A 22,420-nucleotide genomic window follows, 5' to 3' on the forward strand; every position below is an offset into this window, starting at 1 on the left:
TTTAGCAAAGGTGTGACTTGTCCAACTTTGAGGGAGTCAGGGATGGTTCCTTCTTGGAGCGAGCTGTTGATGATTTTAGTCCAGAGAGGAAGGAGCAGTGGGATGAAATCTTTGACAGCGTTAGCAGGGAGGGGATCCGTGAGGTGATTGGAAGGTTTCATGGTGTTGAGCAATTTGCCTATTTCTTCCTCGGAGTAGGTTTCAAAGGTTGACCATGTTGCATTGTTTTTAGGTTCGGTGGGTGTTATGCAGTTGAGTGTGTTGTGGAGTCTTGCGTCATCGCGGAGATCATTCTTTATGTTGTCAGTTTTTTGGGTAAAGAAAGTGGCGAAGTCTTCATAGGAGGGTGCTTCGTGCAAGGTACTGAGAGGTTGGGGTTGTTCCTTGGCTTGTGTTCTGATTAACTCAAAGAGTTTTCTAGGGCGATTTTTTGCTTGGTCGAGCTGGAGGCTGAAGAAGTTTGCTTTTGATCGCTTTATTTTCCTGAAGTAGGCGTTTCTCTTTTTCTTCAGGGTTTTCAGGTGTAGTGCAGAGGGAGCTGTCCTCCAGGTGCGCTCTGCCAATCTCATGGCTCGTCTATCTTCATTGAGACTCCCGTCGTACCATGGGTTGGAGATTTTAGCGGAGACTCTTTTTAGCTGCATGGGAGCAGCCTCATTAATTATTGAGGTCACGGCGCTAAGATAGTGGTCAGTCAGGGATTGGACATCTGTAACGCCAGTAGGGGGGAGTAGGAGGTCGCGACTGTTCGGGGGTAAGGATGATGGGTTGAGTTTTTTCAGGTCTCTTTTCCAGACTTTAGTTCTGGTGGGTTGAACCGAGTTGAGTTTGACTTTTTCATTGATGTGAAATGTAGCAATATTATGGTCTGACCAGTCACAGGGTTGAATAGTCTCAAGTTGAGTAGTGCCCTCTTTGGCGATGATAAGGTCGAGGATAGAGCCTTTCTCGTGGGTCGGGCTGTTACACAATTGTGTGAGGTCCAGTGCGCTGAGGAAGCTTTTAAGACTATTTACCACCGCATCGTTAAGATCGTTCCAATGGAGGTTGAAGTCACCCAGGTATATTTGGGTGAGCTGTCGTCCTGCGTTGGTTGAAATCAGGTCCATCATTTGTTGGGCGAAGATGAGGTGGTCTCTGGGAGGGTGGTAAATGCCATGGAGAGAGCATATTGGTTTTCCATCACTGATGATATCGAGGCAGATGTATTCGTAGGAAGTTGGGGAGGTTAGGGGCGGCACGGAAACTGTCAGAACAGAAAGGCTGTTCCTGTATATGCATGCGATTCCGCCACCTATCTTGCCAGACCTGTCAAGCCTAATGATGTGGTAGTTACGGGGAACCAGAATGTCCATTATAGGTGTAGAGGATTCGGTTAACCATGTTTCAGTCAGGATGATAAGGTCAAGGTCCAATCTTAGGATGAGATCAGCGATGTCGGAGGAGTGTTTAGAAGCCGATCTGCAGTTTAGGAGAGTGCATTTGAGACGGGGTGTGTCTGGAGAGGATGAGGGTACTAGAGAGAGGGGGACTTTTCTAAGGTTATTCGGGACGGATGTTCTGTTGTTGAGAGTGGAGGATCTACGGGGATTTGAGTGAATTGTGGGGATGGGGAAGTGCGAGGCAGTTGTGAGGTTTAGGGGAGCCTGGTCGTAGGAGCGTAGGAGGGAGAGGGTGTCGAGGTCCGAGAGAGGGTTGCATGTACGAAGGGGGCGGTTGTTGCGATTGTGGGCGGGGATCGCGGTCCAGTGAGTGCGACGGTTATGCTTGTTGCGATTGTGGGCATGGATCGCGGTCCGATGTGAGGGACGTGGCTTAGGAGCGTCGTCGGGACGGGAGGGTAGCAGGTCGAGAGGGGGGGGGCGGTGGTGCGTGAGGCGAATCTAGGGGGTGAGGTGAGCAACTCTTTGATGGTGTGCATGTCTTCCTTGATGGTGTGAATTTCTTCTTTGAGTTGTAGGAGGAAGGACATAATCTTGTCTAGCGTGGGATGAGTATTAGTGCTGAGGGTGGAAGTCATGGTTGGGTGGATGACCAGGGACTTAGAGTGCGGGTGAGGGGGAGGGTTAGTGTTCATGCAGGGCTCCGTGTTGTCGTCGTGCGGGTTGGTGTTAGGGAGAGAGGGTACGGGGGCGATGGGAGTGGATGGAGTATGGAGGAGGTTGGAGGCGTGGAGGCGGGGGTTCATGGCAGGCGGAGAGAGCGGGGTGGAAGTGGAGTGTATGATGGTGGAGAAAGGGGAGCCTGAAGGGAAGTGAGGGCTGAGAGTGGGGGGGGAGTTAAGGTTGGAGATGGTCCTGTCGTGGGGCGGGGGAGTTAAGATGTTAGATGTGGTGTGCTCTGCATGATTAGTTAGCGTGTGGAAGTGGGGGCTGAGAGAGGGGGGGACAGGGTGTGGGATTTGTCGCTATGTGTGTCGATCAGGTGCTGAACTAGGTTAGAGGGGTTGTGGGCGGGGTCTATGGTGTCGGAGGGGAGAGGATGGGTGGGAGTATTATGAGAGGGGGTCACCGGGGTGGGAGTGTGGGGTCGGCTAGTGTGTGATGGGAGGTTATTTATGTCTGTGATTGCGGGGTGTGGGGTGGTTGTAGCAGGTGGGTGAGTGACTGGTGTGTTGGGGGAGGAGGTGAGGTGCATGTCGTTCTGGTGCTGAGCTAAGTAACAAGAGTTGTCGGTGGGGGCTGTGAGGTCTGGGGTGATAATACTGGCGGGGATGTGAGTGGAGGTCCGATGGTTGGAGAGGTTCTCTTTGAAAGTGGGGAACAGGTTGTCTAGTAGTTCCAGGTTCCTGTCTGTGGATTGAATTAGGACAATCCCGTTATTGTAGATAGTGATAGTGGTTCTGCCTAGGAAGAGTTGAGAAGGTGTGATGGAGAGAGTTAAGCAGTGAGCGGATTTCCTGGTGGTGGAGACAGTGAGTAGGGTGAGGAACGTTTCTCTCCATTGGGCTCTGCGTGAGGTGTGGAAGATGATATCGATGTTAAGGGATCCATTGACTGGTGAGAAGTAGGTGTCGACAAAGGGGATTTCAGGGTGAGACCTCAGGAAGTTGTGTTTAAAGCGTTTAGCAGCTTTTTTGGTGAGTGCGGATGGGTAGTTGATTTTATATGTGTGCTTGCCGATGGGCTCCATGCTGGGATGGCGGTATATGTGTAGGTGAGTGTGGCGGTAAAGGTGGGTGTGATAGAATGTAGAGACAGGATACCGATATATGAGGTGGAAGTCGGTGCGTTACAGGTAAAAATATGAAATATAATATAAAATAAAAATAACTAAAAAAAATATAGAACCAGGATACCGATTTATGAGGTAGCAGTCGGTGCGTTACAGGTAAAAAACACAATTACATAGGAAATGCCTAATGTAATGTAAAGCTACTGCAATAGAAGGCAGACTTTCTCATCTAAAAATATATGAGGTAGCAGTCGGTGCATTACATGTTAAAAACACAATTACATAAAAAGACGTATATAGAGACTGGATACCGATATGAGGTAGCAGTCGGTGCGTTACAGGTAAAAAACACAATTACATAGGAAATGCCTAATGCAAAGCTACTGCAATAGCGGGCAGATTTTCTCATCTAAAAATATATGAGGTAGCAGTCGGTGCATTACATGTTAAAAACACAAATACATAAAAAGACGACTAATGTAAAGATACTGCTATAAAAGGCAGACGCTATCATAAGACCGTTTAGACTGTGCACCTCCAAAAATATATGAGGTAGCAGTCGGTGCATTACATGTAAAAAACACAATTACATAAAAAGACTACTAATGTAGAGGTAGTGTCGAAGGCAGACCCTATCACAAGGAAGTGTCAGTACCGGCTAAGTAAAGTAAAGTGCGCAGTAGTTGAAATTAGTCTATGAGGCCCGTTCTTAGGTCATGATCCAGTAGTAGGTCATGATCCAGTAGTGGGCTGGGATTCCAACTTGTTTGATACAAAACATTACCGGAGTCGGTGTAGCCGATATATAGTTAGACCTCTCGTAATGACTGATATCCACTACATGTATTAAAAAGGCCGACCGTACTGACTACGCCTGGTGAACCCACTCCAGTTTTGTAGGAGTGTCCTGCTCATGCAGGGGCACTCTCACACTTATAACCAAGCACCCTGCCCTCAGGACTGAAGAGCCTGCCATAGGGGTGACTTCCAGGTTTTAAGTGTAGTGACCCCAGATATAAGGAAACTTATATTTGTGATGAGATGTGCAAGCGCCAACTTACACAGGCTGCAATGGCAGGCCTGTAGTCATAATTTGAGTGGGCTCCCATGGGTGGCACTATACATACTTCAGCCCCTGGGAGACCCCTTGTGTATCTATGCCCTGGGTACCTTAGTACCATATACTAGGGACTTACAAGGGTGCACCAGTAGCCAATTGTGGATGTACAAAAGTACTTACCATAGTCCATTTAGGGAGAAAGCACAGTGACTGAAGTCCCGGTTAGCAGGATCCCAGTCAGACTAGTCCAAAACATACTGACACCGGGCAAAAAGTGGGGGTAACCATGAACGGAGATCCTACTTTCCTACAACTTCTATTCAGGTAGGAAAAGTGTACTTTCTGAACATCCTGCATGTTAGACAGACTTTCTTGGCAATGCTGCAAGGGAGATGATAGCTGGTTGTCGAAGTGCTGGACAGTCCCGAAGTGTTTGGGAGGATGCACAGCTGTAGGGCGAGTCGGGTCTTTGCAGCTGTTGAGGAGCAAGCAGCAAGGCAGGGTTTGGTGCCATGTTCTATGCAGGTCCTACGTTCTCGAGGTCTTCCGTTCTTTGTCCTTCAGTTCACAGGAAGTCGAATCTGTGGGCCTGATGTCAGGTAACCCCTAAATACTCCATTTAGGGGCATTTAGGGGAGTATGAGGTAGTAGCCAATGGGCTGCCTACCACTAGGGCAACTGCTCCGCCTATATGTCCACTTCCTGTGAGGAGTGGGCATAACCGTGACCCAGAAGGCTCTATTTTCACCACAAACAAGATGGTAAAACCCTTCTCTGACTGTTCACTTCAGGTAGTCCACCTTAGAGGTGTGACTGGCCTGTGGGTGGACCACACCTCCTGAATAACTCATTTCCCACCTTCTCTGGTGCTCCCCAGGTCTGGGGGAAGCCGGGTGGCATGTCAAAGGCGGCGGAAGCTTTGAAGCCTCTGGCCTTGATATGCTCAATTGCTAGCCATCCTGCTGGAGGAGGTGAGAACACCTTCTGCCATGCGGGCAGTATCCCTGGCCTCAGAGGGCGGGCGCTCCCTTGTAGGGGTCTAGAAATCTGTCTGTGGTTGCAGACTGGAAGATACCATTCTGCCAAAACACTAAGGGACTAGTAGGGATACAGGGAGCACTATAGATGAGGGTCCCAATAAATCTGATACTGGCATCAGTATGAATGTATTGAGATGAGATTTCTGATACCAAACACCATTACTCTGTGAAGCCAGTATCTAGCATGTAGCTGGGTAACTCGTAATCACCAGTGTTCATTACATGTCCTCAAAATTGCTTCCTGAACACTTGCAATGACTAGATATGGAACTAGACATCACAGGGGCATACCTGCACATGCATATATGCCCTTACATGCAACAAAATGCACCCTGTCCTGGGGCTCTAAAGACCTGCTGTTGGGGCGACCTACATCTAGTACATGCAGTTTACATGGGCATTGCCTACTGGGAGTGGGGAGTGTCGTGTTTTCAAAATGGTGCGCACCATTTCACGCGTTGGTCAATGGTAGGCTGCATGCAGTTTGAGTGTGGGTCCCTGTGGGTGGCATGCCTGCTGCAGCCCAAAGGGACCCTCTTTAGTACCCATGTCCTGGGTACCATTTATTAGGGTCTTATGAGGACGCTAAAGTCCATGCCAATTAGGTCACAATTAACATGTGTGTAGTTTGTAGGGATTGAGCACTCGAACTGGGGACTGGTTAGCAGGAACCCAGTGCACTTCCAATCAAAAGCAGCAGTACCAGTGGGCAAAAAGTGGGGGCGCCCGTGTCTAAAAGAGGCACTTTCATACACTCTGCAGATTCCTTTATTGTGTTAGTAGTTTATCTTTTATGTTCTCTGTCTGACTTCCAGGCCTGGCTTTAGCAGGAGGTTGTCCCTTCTGTGGTCTTATGCATCCAGAAGAGGTCAAACTTGAGCAGGAACATAAGAGATCGGCTTTGTTATACTGCTATTCAGTCCTGATATGTTGAACTTGCTGAGAATCTGATGGGGCACTGTGAGGCGGAGTTACAGGGCTTGTGGGTTGAGGAGCTGGGACAAACCCAACTTAACTGATTTTTTAAGGTGCTCTTCTCTCTTTGCTTCTCTTTTTCTCCTTATTTTCCTATGGTCTCTGGCTCCATTCTTGCTCTCCTTCGTAGGGGTTCTGCAGCTGGGATTCTCCATCTCTTCCCCTCTTTCTATGGTTGTTCTGGCTGTCTTTACTTTTCTGACTTCCCACCCTATTCTCCATTACTCAGTTTATCCTGTTTTTCTGTTTCGATCTCTTTAGGCTATTCGTGGACAAGCTATAGACCGCCACCTGCTGGGCCTAAAACTACAGGCGATTGAAGACCTGGTCAGCATGCCGGAAATCTTTATGGACACATCGTTCGCCGTCGCTCTTCATTTCAACCTGTCCACCAGCCAGGTGAGGGCTGCTGACTCCACAGACACCCTGAGGTGCTCTGGCTGGAGGTCACTGACACCTCCGCACTATGACGGCAGAACACAGCTGTTGTAGCCTCTGGGTTCCGAAACCTTAGGGTGCTCCTGACAAAGACATCGTTACCTCTGAGGTTAATGGGGCTCAGGTCTTAGAAAGGGAACCTCAGTGGCGCCTCATGCACAGACATGATTTCCTCCTGAGTAGGTGAGGTTCATGTCACAGCAGCGGTAATCTCAGGGTTCCACTGACACGGTACCCTCACTGTTCCCCTGACACAGAGATGGTATATTCTGGTGCTTAGGATACAGATTCCCTAACCTCAGGGTGATCAGGGCAGAAACCTTGAATTCGGAAGTGCTTAAGACACTCCTATTGTGATCTTGTGGTTCCCAGGAGGTAGATATTGTAACTTCTGGGTGTTCAGGGAACAGGCATAGCAGCCTTGAAAGAGCATGGGTGGCAAGACAGACCGGCTCAGGACATGTATTTTGGTCTTTATGGGGCGCAGATGGGTATCGTAAGGAGGTCACTGATGCAGTAACTTCAGGTGCTTATGATACAAACTTGATAAACTCAGGTGCTCGTCACACAGGCAGGTTAACACTGGGGTGTTTCTTGTACATACATGGTACCCTCAGGCTGCAGATGGCATGTGATGTTCTTGGTACTTTGAGCACATGCATGGTAACCACCTCCTTCCCCAACCTCACCCGGGTGGTCTGTCCCTAGACCTATGCTTACGACATAGGCATGGACCCCAGGGTGCATAACACACAGGAAGGTTATCCTCCGGATACACATGGAAATCTTGCGATGTTTATATTGGCCTTCAGAGACCCATTGTAAGTTTGGGTCTGCCAGACATACGCATAGTTAAGTTCAGAGGACACTAGACACAGACATTGAAGCCTCTAGGTGCTCCAGACACAGACATTGAAGCCTCTAGGTGCACTAGACACAGACATTGAAGCCTCTAGGTGCTCCAGACACAGACATTGAAGCCTCTAGGTGCACTAGACACAGACATTGAATCCTCTAGGTGCACTAGACACAGACATTGAAGCCTCTAGGTGCTCCAGACACAGACATTGAAGCCTCTAGGTGCACTAGACACAGACATTGAAGCCTCTAGGTGCACTAGACACAGACATTGAAGCCTCTAGGTGCACTAGACACAGACATTGAAGCCTCTAGGTGCTCCAGACACAGACATTGAAGCCTCTAGGTGCACTAGACACAGACATTGAAGCCTCTAGGTGCACTAGACACAGACATTGAAGCCTGTAGGTGCACTAGACACAGGCATTGAATCCTCTAGGTGCTCCAGACACAGACATTGAATCCTCTAGGTGCACTAGACACAGACATTGAAGCCTCTAGGTGCTCCAGACACAGACATTGAAGCCTCTAGGTGCACTAGACACAGACATTGAAGCCTCTAGGTGCACTAGACACAGACATTGAAGCCTCTAGGTGCACTAGACACAGACATTGAAGCCTCTAGGTGCACTAGACACAGACATTGAATCCTCTAGGTGCACTAGACACAGACATTGAATCCTCTAGGTGCACTAGACACAGACATTGAAGCCTCTAGGTGCTCCAGACTCAGACATTGAAGCCTCTAGGTGCTCTAGACACAGACATTGAAGCCTCTAGGTGCACTAGACACAGACATTGAATCCTCTAGGTGCTCCAGACACAGACATTGAATCCTCTAGGTGCACTAGGCACAGACATTGAATCCTCTAGGTGCACTAGACACAGACATTGAAGCCTCTAGGTGCTCTAGACACAGACATTGAAGCCTCTAGGTGCACTAGACACAGACATTGAAGCCTCTAGGTGCACTAGACACAGACATTGAAGCCTCTAGGTGCACTAGACACAGACATTGAAGCCTCTAGGTGCACTAGACACAGACATTGAAGCCTCTAGGTGCACTAGACACAGACATTGAAGCCTCTAGGTGCACTAGACAAAGACATTGAATCCTCTAGGTGCTCCAGACACAGACATTGAATCCTCTAGGTGCACTAGACAAAGACATTGAATCCTCTAGGTGCACTAGACACAGACATTGATGCCTCTAGGTGCTCCAGACACAGACATTGAAGCCTCTAGGTGCTCCAGACACAGACATTGAAGCCTCTAGGTGCACTAGACACAGACATTGAAGCCTCTAGGTGCTCCAGACACAGACATTGAAGCCTCGAGGTGCACTAGACACAGACATTGAAGCCTCGAGGTGCACTAGACACAGACATTGAATCCTCTAGGTGCACTAGACACAGACATTGAAGCCTCTAGGTGCACTAGACACAGACATTGAAGCCTCTAGGTGCACTAGACACAGACATTGAATCCTCTAGGTGCACTAGACACAGACATTGAAGCATCTAGGTGCTCCAGACACAGACATTGAAGCCTCTAGGTGCACTAGATACAGACATTGAAGCCTCTAGGTGCACTAGACACAGACATTGAAGCTTCTAGGTGCACTAGACTCAGACATTGAAGCCTCTAGGTGCACTAGACACATAAATTGAAGCCTCTAGGTGCACTAGACACAGACATTGAATCCTCTAGGTGCACTAGACACAGACATTGAATCCTCTAGGTGCTCCAGGCACAGACATTGAAGCCTCTAGGTGCACTAGACACAGACATTGAAGCCTCTAGGTGCTCCAGACACAGACATTGAAGCCTCTAGGTGCACTAGACACAGACATTGAATCCTGTAGGTGCACTAGACACAGACATTGAAGCCTCTAGGTGCTCCAGACACAGACATTGAAGCCTCTAGGTGCACTAGACACAGACATTGAAGCCTCTAGGTGCACTAGACACAGACATTGAAGCCTCTAGGTGCACTAGACACAGGCATTGAATCCTCTTGGTGCACTAGACACAGACATTGAATCCTCTAGGTGCACTAGACACAGACATTGAATCCTCTAGGTGCACTAGACACAGACATTGAATCCTCTAGGTGCACTAGACCCAGACATTGAATCCTCTAGGTGCTCCAGACACAGACATTGAATCCTCTAGGTGCACTAGACACAGACATTGAATCCTCTAGGTGCACTAGACACAGACATTGAATCCTCTAGGTGCACTAGACACAGACATTGAATCCTCTAGGTGCTCCAGACACAGACATTGAAGCCTCTAGGTGCACTAGAGACAGACATTGAATCCTCTAGGTGCTCCAGACACAGACATTGAATCCTCTAGGTGCACTAGACACAGACATTGAAGCCTCTAGGTGCACTAGACACAGACATTGAAGCCTCTAGGTGCACTAGACACAGACATTGAAGCCTCTAGGTGCACTAGACACAGACATTGAAGCCTCTAGGTGCACTAGACACAGACATTGAAGCCTCTAGGTGCACTAGACACAGACATTGAAGCCTCTAGGTGCTCCAGACACAGACATTGAAGCCTCTAGGTGCACTAGAGACAGACATTGAATCCTCTAGGTGCTCCAGACACAGACATTGAATCCTCTAGGTGCACTAGACACAGACATTGAAGCCTCTAGGTGCACTAGACACAGACATTGAAGCCTCTAGGTGCACTAGACACAGACATTGAAGCCTCTAGGTGCACTAGACACAGACATTGAAGCCTCTAGGTGCACTAGACACAGACATTGAAGCCTCTAGGTGCACTAGACACAGACATTGAAGCCTCTAGGTGCACTAGACACAGACATTGAATCCTCTAGGTGCACTAGACACAGACATTGAAGCCTCTAGGTGCTCCAGACACAGACATTGAAGCCTCTAGGTGCACTAGACACAGACATTGAATCCTCTAGGTGCACTAGACACAGACATTGAATCCTCTAGGTGCTCCAGACACAGACATTGAAGCCTCTAGGTGCACTAGACACAGACATTGAAGCCTCTAGGTGCACTAGACACAGACATTGAAGCCTCTAGGTGCACTAGACACAGACATTGAATCCTCTAGGTGCACTAGACACAGACATTGAAGCCTCTAGGTGCTCCAGACTCAGACATTGAATCCTCTAGGTGCACTAGACACAGACATTGAAGCCTCTAGGTGCTCCAGACTCAGACATTGAAGCCTCTAGGTGCACTAGACACAGACATTGAAGCCTCTAGGTGCACTAGACACAGACATTGAATCCTCTTGGTGCAGGGGTGTGGAATTTATTAAAATATCTACTTGTCCATGGGGCAGGTTACTTCATAAATCTACTTATCCTGTAACAAAATCCACTTGTCCCTTTGGTGCCATGTAGTGCTGCGACAAATTATGGCAGCAATCTCATTATATAGGAGATCTTATATAGCCTCTTTGATTATGCCAGGGCTCATACCATGGTAGTGTTTGAATACTAGCAATCCCTTTATGTTGCCATGTTTTGCCAGATCTACATACTGGGACTGAAAGTAGTGGTAAGCAATAGTTTCAAGGTTGGAATGCCCTTTTGAGTATGTGCAAACCTACTAACCTGCATGTTTAAGGATTTTCAACAACTCTTATCTAATATTTTCCCATACTGAGAAATGTTGGAAATGTACTCCTGATATGGCTCAACAAGTGGCAAACACTCTTTCTGCCCCGCTTACAGATCTTATCAACCTTTCCCTCTCCCAGGGCACGGTGCAGCAGAGATGGAAAAAAGCAGTTGTTAAAGCACTGCTGAAAAAACCTGGCTTAGATCCCTCGAATCTGGCCAATTTTAGGCCTATTTCTCTTTTGCCCGGTTTTTCAATAATCGCAGAAAAGATGGTTAATCGCCAGCTCTCGTACCACCTAGAATCCCATCATTTGCTGGGAGACTCCCAGACGCGCTTTCGCCCTGGTCAGGGGACGGACACGGCCTTATTGGCAGTGGTGGAGGAAGCAAGGAGCATTCTTGATACGCGGGGGTCAGTGGCAGTGATCCTCCTGGACTGGAGTGCTGCCTTTGACACCGTGAGTCACCAGGTGCTCCTCCAACGACTGTCAGAGGTGGGTGTCACAGGGATGGCCCTCAAATGGCTTGAGTCCTTCCTCTCTGACCGCGTCTATCAAGTCTGGGAAGGGGCAGAGCAGTCGACCCTGTTACCTCTTCAATGTGGAGTCCCGCAGGGCTCATCATTGAGCCCTACCTTATTTAACGTCTATATGACTCCACTTGAGAGAGTGGTCTCCCCTTCAGGAGTGAAGATCATCAGCTATGCTGATGATACTCAGCTGGTTGTAGGCCTTACCCAGCTGGCGGAACAACCAGAGGTTCTTCATGACTGCCTTGCCAACGTTCATCGTTGGATGTCCCACTCTGCCCTTAAGCTCAACGGAGAGAAAACTGAGCTTATGTTGCTAGGCAAATCTAGGCCTTCACTCATCGCCAGTTGCTGGCCTCGGTCTCTGGGTGACCCACCATCTCCTAAGAAGGAGATTAAGAGCCTAGGAGTATGGTTGGAGGAAGACCTGTCCTTTAGGACACATGCTAGGAAGACCGCAGGGGTGTGTTTTGGCCTGTTGCGGTCAGCGCGCAAAGTGCTACCTCTGCTCCCCAATCCATCCAGGAAGCTTCTGATTCGTGGTTTAATTTTGTCGAGACTCGACTACGGGAACGCACTGTTCCTTGGCGCTCCGGAAGCGACCTTTAGGACCCTTTAACAGGTGCAGAATGCAGCCGCTAGACTGCTGATGGAGGTTCCTAGAAGACATTCAGCTGCTCCGGCCCTGAAAACGCTTCACTGGCTCCCGGTTAAGGAGCGGGTGAAATTTAAAGCGTTATGCACAGCCCATAAAATCTTGCATGGTAGGGGCCCTTTTATCTTGTCTAATATGGCACGCCCCTATAAACCCACACGGCCACTGCGATCGGACCAAGGACGTCTTCTGCAGTTAACCAGAGTAAAAAGAGCTCGCTCTGGGGGCCGGCGTTTTTCAGTGCAAGTGGCGGCACTGTGGAACTCCCTGCCCTTTAAGATTCGTTCGGAGCCTAACATTCTGCACTTTAGGAAACTCCTGAAGACGCATTTGTTTCCTGTGTAGTGACTGAGTCTGAGCTTTCCCTTCCTCGTTCTGTTCAGCGCCGGGATGCCCCTGGGTAACTGAGCGCGCTACAAATTTCATATAATAATAATAATAAAGGCAGACGCAAACCTTCTTCCAGAGTTTGGAGGAAAAATTAACTTGCAAACACTCAGGTTTTCGCATGAGCAAATCTACACATGCATATATTACTCATGCTAAAATGCAGTTCACAAATATTTTCTAGGAGTACAATTTCCTACTTCTGTAAATTCTTGTGAATTCACGAAAACCATATGGCTAAACTTAATGCAAGTACATATACCACGGGTGCACTATTGAGACTTTCTTTAATAATTGGGCCCCTAATTTTGTCTGGCCTTAACCATGACCTTTTGGGTTTATTACAATTCTCTCTCTCTCTCTCTGTATTGGCAGGCTTAACTGTGAGTGACAGCATTCTGCTCTTTCACAAGGAGCATATCGGCACACAACATAGTTTTGTTTAGTGCCAATAACTAATTTGGCAGTCTGTGCTTTTTGAGACCAAAAACAATTTTTGCCTTTGGCAATGTTTGTTATAATGGTGAGGGCCATGCAGCTCTCACATCAATAAGGTTTTACAAAAGCCATGCCAAAACAAGTCACGTATTCCTAAAACTAAATCACTGACCAGCAATTTCAAACCTACTGGCTTAGCCAATGCTTGTTTATTTGTATGTTTTCCATAATCTTATTGATACTGGTTACTCTTATTTTCCAATATAAATATCTTTGGGAAATACTAGCAAGCATCAATACATTTTACTAAATGATGCTACAAAGAAATGGTACCTGAAATTTTACAAAATGTTTCCCTACTTTCATTTAGGAACATTTTATATTGAACGCTAAGAATCATTAATCTTGCTTTCAAGCTTCTGCACATATTTGTATCTAATCATAGCATTCTGGGAGCATTATGTATAGCCTCATATTGCTAAAGTTTGAAAACGTGTGTATACATTTTTTTACTGGAACCACTGCCATTAGTGCAGTCAGAATTTACATTTACTTAGAGCGCACACCCTAATAATAAAGGTTTTAAATTAATTAACCATAAATACAAATTTGAACAGCATTAACATATGCAATCAAATATTAACTTAACTGCAGGCAGTGCACTTCCCTGACCTTTAATGTGGTACTGCAAACTGGCAACCAAAGGGTTTGTGCTGCAGGGGGTTGGGCCTACTTGCCCCTAGGACAAAATACACAATAAAACTTGTTGCCCTTGACCCCAAACAATATGTCCTGGGCGTCGGGCTATAGGAATTCCACATCCCTGTTGGTGCACTAGACACAGACATTGAATCCTCTAGGTGCACTAGACACAGACATTGAAGCCTCTAGGTGCACTAGACACAGACATTGAAGCCTCTAGGTGCACTAGACACAGACATTGAATCCTCTAGGTGCACTAGACACAGACATTGAAGCCTCTAGGTGCACTAGACACAGACATTGAAGCCTCTAGGTGCACTAGACACAGACATTGAATCCTCTAGGTGCACTAGACACAGACATTGAATCCTCTAGGTGCTCCAGACACAGACATTGAAGCCTCTAGGTGCACTAGACACAGACATTGAAGCCTCTAGGTGCACTAGACACAGACATTGAATCCTCTAGGTGCACTAGACACAGACATTGAAGCATCTAGGTGCTCCAGACACAGACATTGAAGCCTCTAGGTGCACTAGACACAGACATTGAAGCCTCTAGGTGCACTAGACACAGACATTGAAGCCTCTAGGTGCACTAGACACAGACATTGAAGCCTCTAGGTGCACTAGACACAGACATTGAAGCCTCTAGGTGCACTAGACACAGACATGAAATCCACTATGTGCTCTATACACAGGCATGTAGTCCTCTAGGTGCTCCAGACACAAACATGTGATCCTGAAAGTGCTCCTAACACCGGCATGGAGTCGTCTAGGTGCTCAGACATGATAACCTTGATATTCTGTGGACAGGGTAAGGTCAGGGGCTCCAGACACAGACAGGGGCTCCTCAAGGTGCTACAGACATGTAGTCCTTGGTTTCCTCCAGACATAGACAAGGTAACCTTGGTAGTCTGTGGACATTGTACGCTCAGGGTGCTCCATATACAAACATGGAATCCTCTATGTGCTCCAGACACGGATATGGAATCCTATAGGTGCACTAGAGATAGACATGGAGTCTTCTTGGTGCTCCAGACATAAGCATGGAGTTCTATAAGTTCCACAGACACGGAGTCCTCAAAGTGCTCCAGACACAGACGGGGACTCCTCCAGGTGCCTCACACATAGACATGGAGTCCTCTCGGTGCTTCAGACATAGACCTAAAATATTCCAGGTGCTCCAGCCGCAGATAGTAAATCCTCTAGGGGCACTAGACACAGGCATGACATCCACTATGTGCTCCAGACACAGACATGGTGTTCTCAACAAGACAGACCAACGGCGGACCGGGAAAGCCGCACCTCACTGCTGTGTTCCTTTTCTAATACTTTGTTAGATGGTCTAAACAACGTGTGCACATACAACGCCTGCACCTGCCGTTGTTGGGTGCAAACTGCGAAGCAATCAGAAAATGGATAAATGTGGAGAGGTGCACCACTAGATTGTCTTTTTCCAATGATATAGAGACTGACAAAATTCCTTTATTTGAATGTCCTTCGTGAATCCGGTTCTGAGGTTAGACGCCCATAGTACCCGTCCAAGGTACGAACACTGGGCCCTTATCAGGGAGCCCTGGCATAATGCATCTAAAGCGCACTGATTGATACAGTTTCCCACATAAGGAACACTGGGACATCGTTGCATTTCACATTGCACTTTTAATAGCCAATCAACTACCACATTCCAACGTTGGATCATTAACTGTCCACATAATATAAAAGCCCTGATGAAGTTCAATCTCTATTGAACGAAACACGTTGGCTGGAGCCCATCTTATGATGTCATTAAAATAAAGGAAATATAAACACAAAGGAATTGTGGCAGTCTATATTATTGGAAAAAGATAGTCTCGTGGTGCGCCTCTCCACATTCATCCACAGACATGGAGTCCTCTAGGTGCTCCAAACACAGACATGGTAACCTTGGTAGTCTGAGAACATGGAAGCTGTAGGTGCTCCAGACACAGACATGGAATCCTCCAGTTACCTCACACACAGATATGGAGTCCTCTAGGTTCTCCAGAGACAGATTTGTAGTCCTTAAAGTGCTCCAGACACAGACATGGAATCCTCTTGGTGCTCCAGACGCACACATGGGGTCCTCTTAGTGCTCCAGATGCAGACATGGACTTCTCTAGGTGCTTCAGACACCGACATAGGGCCGTCAAAGTGCTCCAGACACAGACATGGAATCCTCTTGGTGCTCCAGACACAGACATGGAATCCTCTTGGTGCTCCAGACACAGGCATGGAAGCATCTAGGTGCTCCAGACGCACACATGGGGTCCTCTTAGTGCTCCAGATGCAGACATGGACTTCTCTAGGTGCTTCAGACACCGACATAGGGCCGTCAAAGTGCTCCAGACACAGACATGGAGTACTCTAGGTGCTCCAGACGCAGACACAGAATCCTCTGGGTGCACCTGACACAGATATGAAGTCCTCAAAGTGCTCCAGACACAGACATGGAATCCTTGGTGCATCAGACACAGACATGTATTCCTCTCTGTGCTCCAGTCACATGCATGGTATCCTCAAAGAGCTCCAGACACTCACAGGGAATCCTCCAGGTGCCTCACATACAGACATGGAGTCCTGTAGGTGCTCCAGACACAGACATGGAACCCTATAGGTGCTCCAGAAACAGGCACACAAACCTCTGGGTGCACCTGACACAGATATGAAGTCCTCAAGGTGCTCTAGACATAGACATGAAGTCATCAAGGTGCTTCGGATACAAACAGGGAGTTGTCCAGGTGCTCCAGACACAGACCAGGTAACCTTGGTAGTCTGTGGAAAGGTTAACCTCTGGGTGCTCCAGACACAAACACTAAATCTGCTAGGTGCTCCAGACATGGAGTCCTCTCAGTGCTCCAGAGACCCTCATGGAATTCTCTAGAGGCAGACATGGAGTTCTCAAAGTGCTCCATACACAGACCGGAATTCCTCCAGGCGCTCCAGACACAGACATGGAGTCCTCAAGGCGCTCCAGATGCAGATATGGAACCCTATAGATACAGATAAGACAACCTCGGTAATGTCAACAGGTAAGCTCAGTGCTCCACACACACACACACACACACACATATAAAATCCTCTAGGTGCACCACACACAGACCTGGAACCCTCAGGGTACTCCAGACACAGTAAAGGCAGCCTTGGTATTCTATGGACATGGTAAGCCCATGGTGCTCAAAACGCAACCATGAAATCCTATTGGTGCTCCAGACTCAGGCATTGAATCCTCAAGGTTCTTCAGACACAGACATGAATCATCCTTAAGGTGGTCCAGACACAGATATGGAGTCCTCCGGGTGCTCCAGGCACAGACATGGAACCGTATTGGTGCACCAGACGCCGATAAGGAAACCTTGGTATTGTCGACAGGTAAGCTCAGGGTACTCCAGAAACAGACATGAAATCATCCAGGTGCTCCAAACACAGACAACCTATCCTTGGTTATCTATGGCCATGGTAAGCTCCAGGTGTTCCAGACACTGACTTGGAGTCGTCAAAGTGCTCCAGACACAGCTATGGAGTCTTCTAAGTGCTCCAGACGCAGGCATGGAATCTTATAGGTGCTCCAGGCACAGACAAGGTGACCTTGGTATTCTGTGTACATGGTCAGCTCAGGGTGTGTAGGACACAGACATGATACCTTGAAGTGTTCAGGGCACAGATCAGGTGTCCTATGTATGGTGGGAGGGGGATATGGTAACCCAAGGTGCTGTTGGCACGGATATTGTGGCCTTTGGTACTCAAGAGACTTGTGTGGTAAAATCGAGATATTTGGACATAGGCTTGGTAACCTCATGGTGCTTCAAACATACACATGGTAGCCTGGAGACGGTACTCCTGGGCATCCAGACCTGGCCTAATAAGTGTACTAACAGCTGCTGCAAACCTTGAATCTTTGTTCAGTCAGGAACGATTCTAAAGAGACTGTGTTTCCCTCACAGGTGCCAGCCAAAACGGACTGTGTGATGTGCTTTGGTCCGGTAGTGCCCGATGGCTATGGTGTCTGCTACAACCCCATGGAAGGCCACATCAACTTCTCTGTGTCTGCGTACAACAGCTGTGCTGAGACCAACGCTGCCCGGATGGCACACTACCTGGAGCGGGCACTGCTGGACATGCAGCACCTTTTGCAGAGCACCCCGAAATCCAAGCTGTAAGGATGTTTACAGCCCTGCAAAATGGAGAGGTCATTCTGCGAAGAACATCCCAAAAGTCTCCTAGTGCCAGGAGCAGGGAGACCCTGTGTCTGCTCCTCAGAGCAATAGGATTGTTGTCGCCATCTTTCTACAAAGTCTAATGTTTCTTGCAGTCTGGTCCTCAACGTGGCTATTAAAGGTGACACAATAGGGAGAGTAGTCTCAGTCCTTCGGCTGGTCAGTACCAGGTGTCGGCTTTACATGTGACTGTTCCTTTTTCCTTGTGCGTGTGGGGTTCGTCAGAACATTTTAGCAAAGGAAAGGTTATAGTAATACCTGGAAATGTGACAACCACAAACCTCAGGCAATTTCATTAGTTCTGTCCCATCTGTAGCATAGTGGTCCTTCTCATTTCCATGTGTGTGCCTGAGTCTGGACAGCAGACTCCGTGACAGGGCCGGAGTAGGCGACCTGGTGCCAAAGCTCTCTTGCCATCGTAACCCAGCACTTTGAGGAACACCCAGTAATGCAGCTTAAACCTGCTCTTATATCCGGACCTGTAGGGGTCACAGGGCTCAAAATGCTAAAACGTAGACCTGTACATTCTAGAGGAGCAAGTGTTGAACTCTGGGAGGTGACAAAACTTATACAGAAGACCAGAAATTCACCATAAACTACAACTCGTTGTCATGCTCTATCACGTACCTTACCAACATAAAGCTGTGTTTGAGCTCGTCATCCTGTAGGAAGCATTGTCATGGTGTCACTACAGTGCTCCTTTTGCAGAAATCTGTCCTGCATGATGTTTCCTCGGGAACCCTGAATGCCATTGTCCAGCTTCCATGGTACTAAACCCTCTCAGTGACCCATTGGAGGAGCCCAGGATTCTCCTGCTCAAGTCGGTGACCTAGCATGTATGTCACTTCCGGGTGCTCTGTTCTTAGACTCAGATTCTTGTAGAACCACAGAACCCCATTCTGTCACACGGCCAGTTTTAAGTGGGAGTAGAGTATGCCATTCAGTTCCTACAGCAGCTGATCATTTCCACCCTGGTCCCGCCCTCTCACTGGCCCGAGTGAAGTGCCCATGGTTTCTGCATGGTAGGGTTGTGAGAGCAGACCCGCACAGCTAGAGTTGAGGCCATACCCATGGCAAGACGTGGATTTCTTTTTATGCTATAATGTCAATGTGGAGAAGGTTGCAGTCTCATAGGGTGACCCCCTCTCCCATTTTAGCCAAACAGTTTCTGTGCCTTCTTGGACTGACCCCGGTGACATGAAGATCGGTGCCTTTGATGGCAGGTAACCTATATATTTTTGTGTGAGATATGTTTAATTGTTTTTGATATTGTATATCCAATAGTGCATCCAGTCTTGTTGATGGACTCCTGCACCTGGCCTTATTACTACATCCAGGTGCAGCTCCTGACGTAATCCCTCCTTTGATTTGTGGCAGAAGCGGCCACTTCTAAAGCCTCCTCCAGATCTGGCCCAGAGGCGCAGCTCTTCATGAAGGACAACAGACTGGAATCTGCACAGAAATCTTGACCGAATGGCTGTTCTGCCTTTGTCTACATTCTGTACTTCATGTTTAATGATTTCTCAACAGGCATTTGATGTCAATAAAAAGGCATTGCGGCCTAGCAGTGTGTGGGTTCTGACAATTTGGCTTGGTCTGTGCTTTGCTATCGGGGTGACTTGCTTCACTGTTTTCAGATATTTCGACCTGCTAGTTTTACTCATCAGGGCCGACAGTGGATTTGGGACAGTTGCCAGGTTTGTTATCTTTCTAATCGGGTGCAGGACTTCTCTCCAAAGGGTGTAGGCCACCCTACAGTCCTACCGCATGCGGCGCATGTTTCCCAAACAATCACACCTCACCAGAAGACTCGAACCACCAAACATTGTTTTGAGTAATGAGGGTGTCAGATGTTTCCTAGAATGATATTGTAGGCATTTCCCTTATACCCGGAGTTGATTGTTTTATATGACACATCCTAACCAAATATTGACCCAGGATTAATTGTCCACTTTGTTACCTAGTTCACATTCTCAGGCCCAAGTAGGGCCACAGTGTAAGAATGTAGAGACTGAGTTTCACACTTTACAGATTTTGCGTTATTACCATATTCCCATTGGAAATGTTGCTCTCCGATAAAACAAAAAACACCCAGCAAAATGACACCACACTTAACATGTAACTAGAACTTTACATCATAAATAAATAATGATCAGCAACCTCGGAGGAAACACAAGAGCAAGCAAGCTCAGGCCTTGACTGCAGGAAAAAAATGATCTTGATTTTTTTTGCCACAGTAGGAGTGTGTATGTGTGTAAGTGTGTGTGTGTGTGTGTGTGTGTGTGTAAGTGTGTGTGTGTGCGCGCGCATATATTCACTTGTTGGACCTGGCCCTTCCTACAGGGTCGCCCCCAAACATTTTGCCTTCCTCCTCCTTTTTATCTGACTTAATTTTTGACGGCTTTAGGATTTTGAGCTATCCAGTGCTAAAGGTCATATGCTGTTTACTCTAAACATGGTCACATTGGTTAGCCACAATTGGCGTATTTGATTTACCTGTAAGTCCCTAGTTAAGTATACTGTGTGCGCCCATTGCTTGTAAATCAAACGCTACTAGTGGGCCTGCAGCACAGACTGCGCCACCCTCTCAGTAGCCCTTTAAAACATGTCTCAGGCCGCCACTGCTGGGCCTTTGTGTGCAGTTTTAAAATGCCATTTCAACCTTCTATCACATGTAAGTTACCCGTAAGGTATGCCCTAGGCAGCCCCAAGGGCAGGATCCAGTGTATTTAAAAGAAAGGGGATACTTTTGCGGTTTACGTGTCCTGGTCGTGAAAAACTGTTACATTTGTTTTTCCCTACTGCAGGGCCTATCTCTCTCATAGATTAACATAGGAATTGCCTTAAAACATCTTTTTTTTTTTTTTTTTTATTGTTTTTATTTTCACTTAAACAAAACATTTAGGACAGTGTTAGCAAAAATTCCGTTACATCATATAGTCTTAGATCATCGAACACATTGCAGGCATATTCAATTTGAAGGGTCATGAATCATTACAGAAAGCAGCATATATCAACATTTCAAAACCCCATCCCCTCATGTCGGCTGTCTAGGAACTGTCTGGGTCTCCACCCTCCCCATCAATACAAGGCGGCTCACAAATGTAACCTCGAAATTTGTTCCAGGCCCCCCCAGATTCCATCCCATTTCCTCGGGCAACCACGGTGAATAAAAACAGCCTTTTCTGCCACCATTATCTCATCCATATCCCTACACCATTTACTAAGGGTCGGGGAAACTGCAGAGCCCCATAACATAGCAATGTTGCGCTTTGCCACCATCATGCCCAACATCACCCATTCTTGCTGTCGGTGGTTCAGGTCATTGGGTTCCCAAACATTCAGTAACTACGACGAGGCTCTGGCAATAAGGATATGTCTATTGCTTGGGAAATCGTGTGCATTACTGCGATCCAGTATGTCGACATATATCTACAGTCCCAGATGGTGTGGAAGAACGTTCCCTCCTCCCCACAGTTACGGACACAGAACTTATGTGTGGCTTTACCTATTTTGTGAAGGGTTGTTCTCGTGTAATATATACAGTGAGGTACCTTGAGTTGGACCAGCTTTAATCTGGAGGGGATAGCAGTTTCGCGCGGTGAGGAGAGGGCCTCTTGCCATTCGGAGTCATCAAAGGAACCCACCTCCTCAGACCAGGTCTGTTTCAGCTTGGACATCACGTCCGGTAGGTTATTAATAAGTTTCTTATAAGTAAAGGAAATGGCCTTGTCCGGCATGTGTTCTGAAAGGAGTCTATCTTCAAGCGGGGTCGATTCCTGCAAGACAGTACCAAGCGGTATTGCTGATTGTAACGCATGCTTAATTTGTAGGTATCGAAACATCGCAAAACATACAAGGGAACAGACCAGGTCTATAGGACGGTGTGTCGCCATAACAAGAGACTGTGCAACTATAGGGTGCGTGTATGAGCAAATGCTGTCAGAGACATGAGCTAGACCAAAACCCATCAGACCACCCTTATGGTGGAGTTAACGTCATGTGGGATTTGTTGATCATTCAATACCACAACCGACCATATATTGCCGGTCTTGGAGTGAATGTCCATGATCCTAGCCATATCTTCTGCACTAGAATGAGATTAGTGAAGGTGCAGTGCTGTGGTGAAAGTGGATAAAAGAATAAAATTGACTACATAGACTTTAAAAATATTCGAAGAAAAGTCAGTGTGTCAAAGGTTAAAAACACGCCTAGTAGTAAGACTACCTGGTGGCGCTATGAAGAACGGTCAACATGTTTCAGCCATAGGGGCACTGCCCCGGCTTTCTTCAGGACCAAAGATGT

General features: G+C 47.5%; 1 protein-coding gene across 1 annotated transcript in view; it reads left to right on the forward strand.

Moving 5' to 3' along the window:
* CRAT (carnitine O-acetyltransferase) overlaps positions 1-19,700 on the forward strand; it is a 336,972-nt gene extending 317,272 nt beyond the window's left edge. The window contains exons 13-14 of the mRNA XM_086924849.1: positions 6,511-6,648; positions 17,843-19,700. Of these exons, the coding sequence (XP_086780975.1) occupies positions 6,511-6,648; positions 17,843-18,058 (354 nt within the window). The 3' untranslated portion in view covers positions 18,059-19,700. The remainder of the gene's footprint in view (positions 1-6,510; positions 6,649-17,842) is intronic.
* Positions 19,701-22,420: the final 2,720 nt, after the last annotated feature.

Source organism: Lissotriton vulgaris, chromosome 5, assembly GCF_964263255.1.
Source record: "Lissotriton vulgaris chromosome 5, aLisVul1.2, whole genome shotgun sequence".
Lineage (NCBI taxonomy): Eukaryota > Metazoa > Chordata > Amphibia > Caudata > Salamandridae > Lissotriton > Lissotriton vulgaris.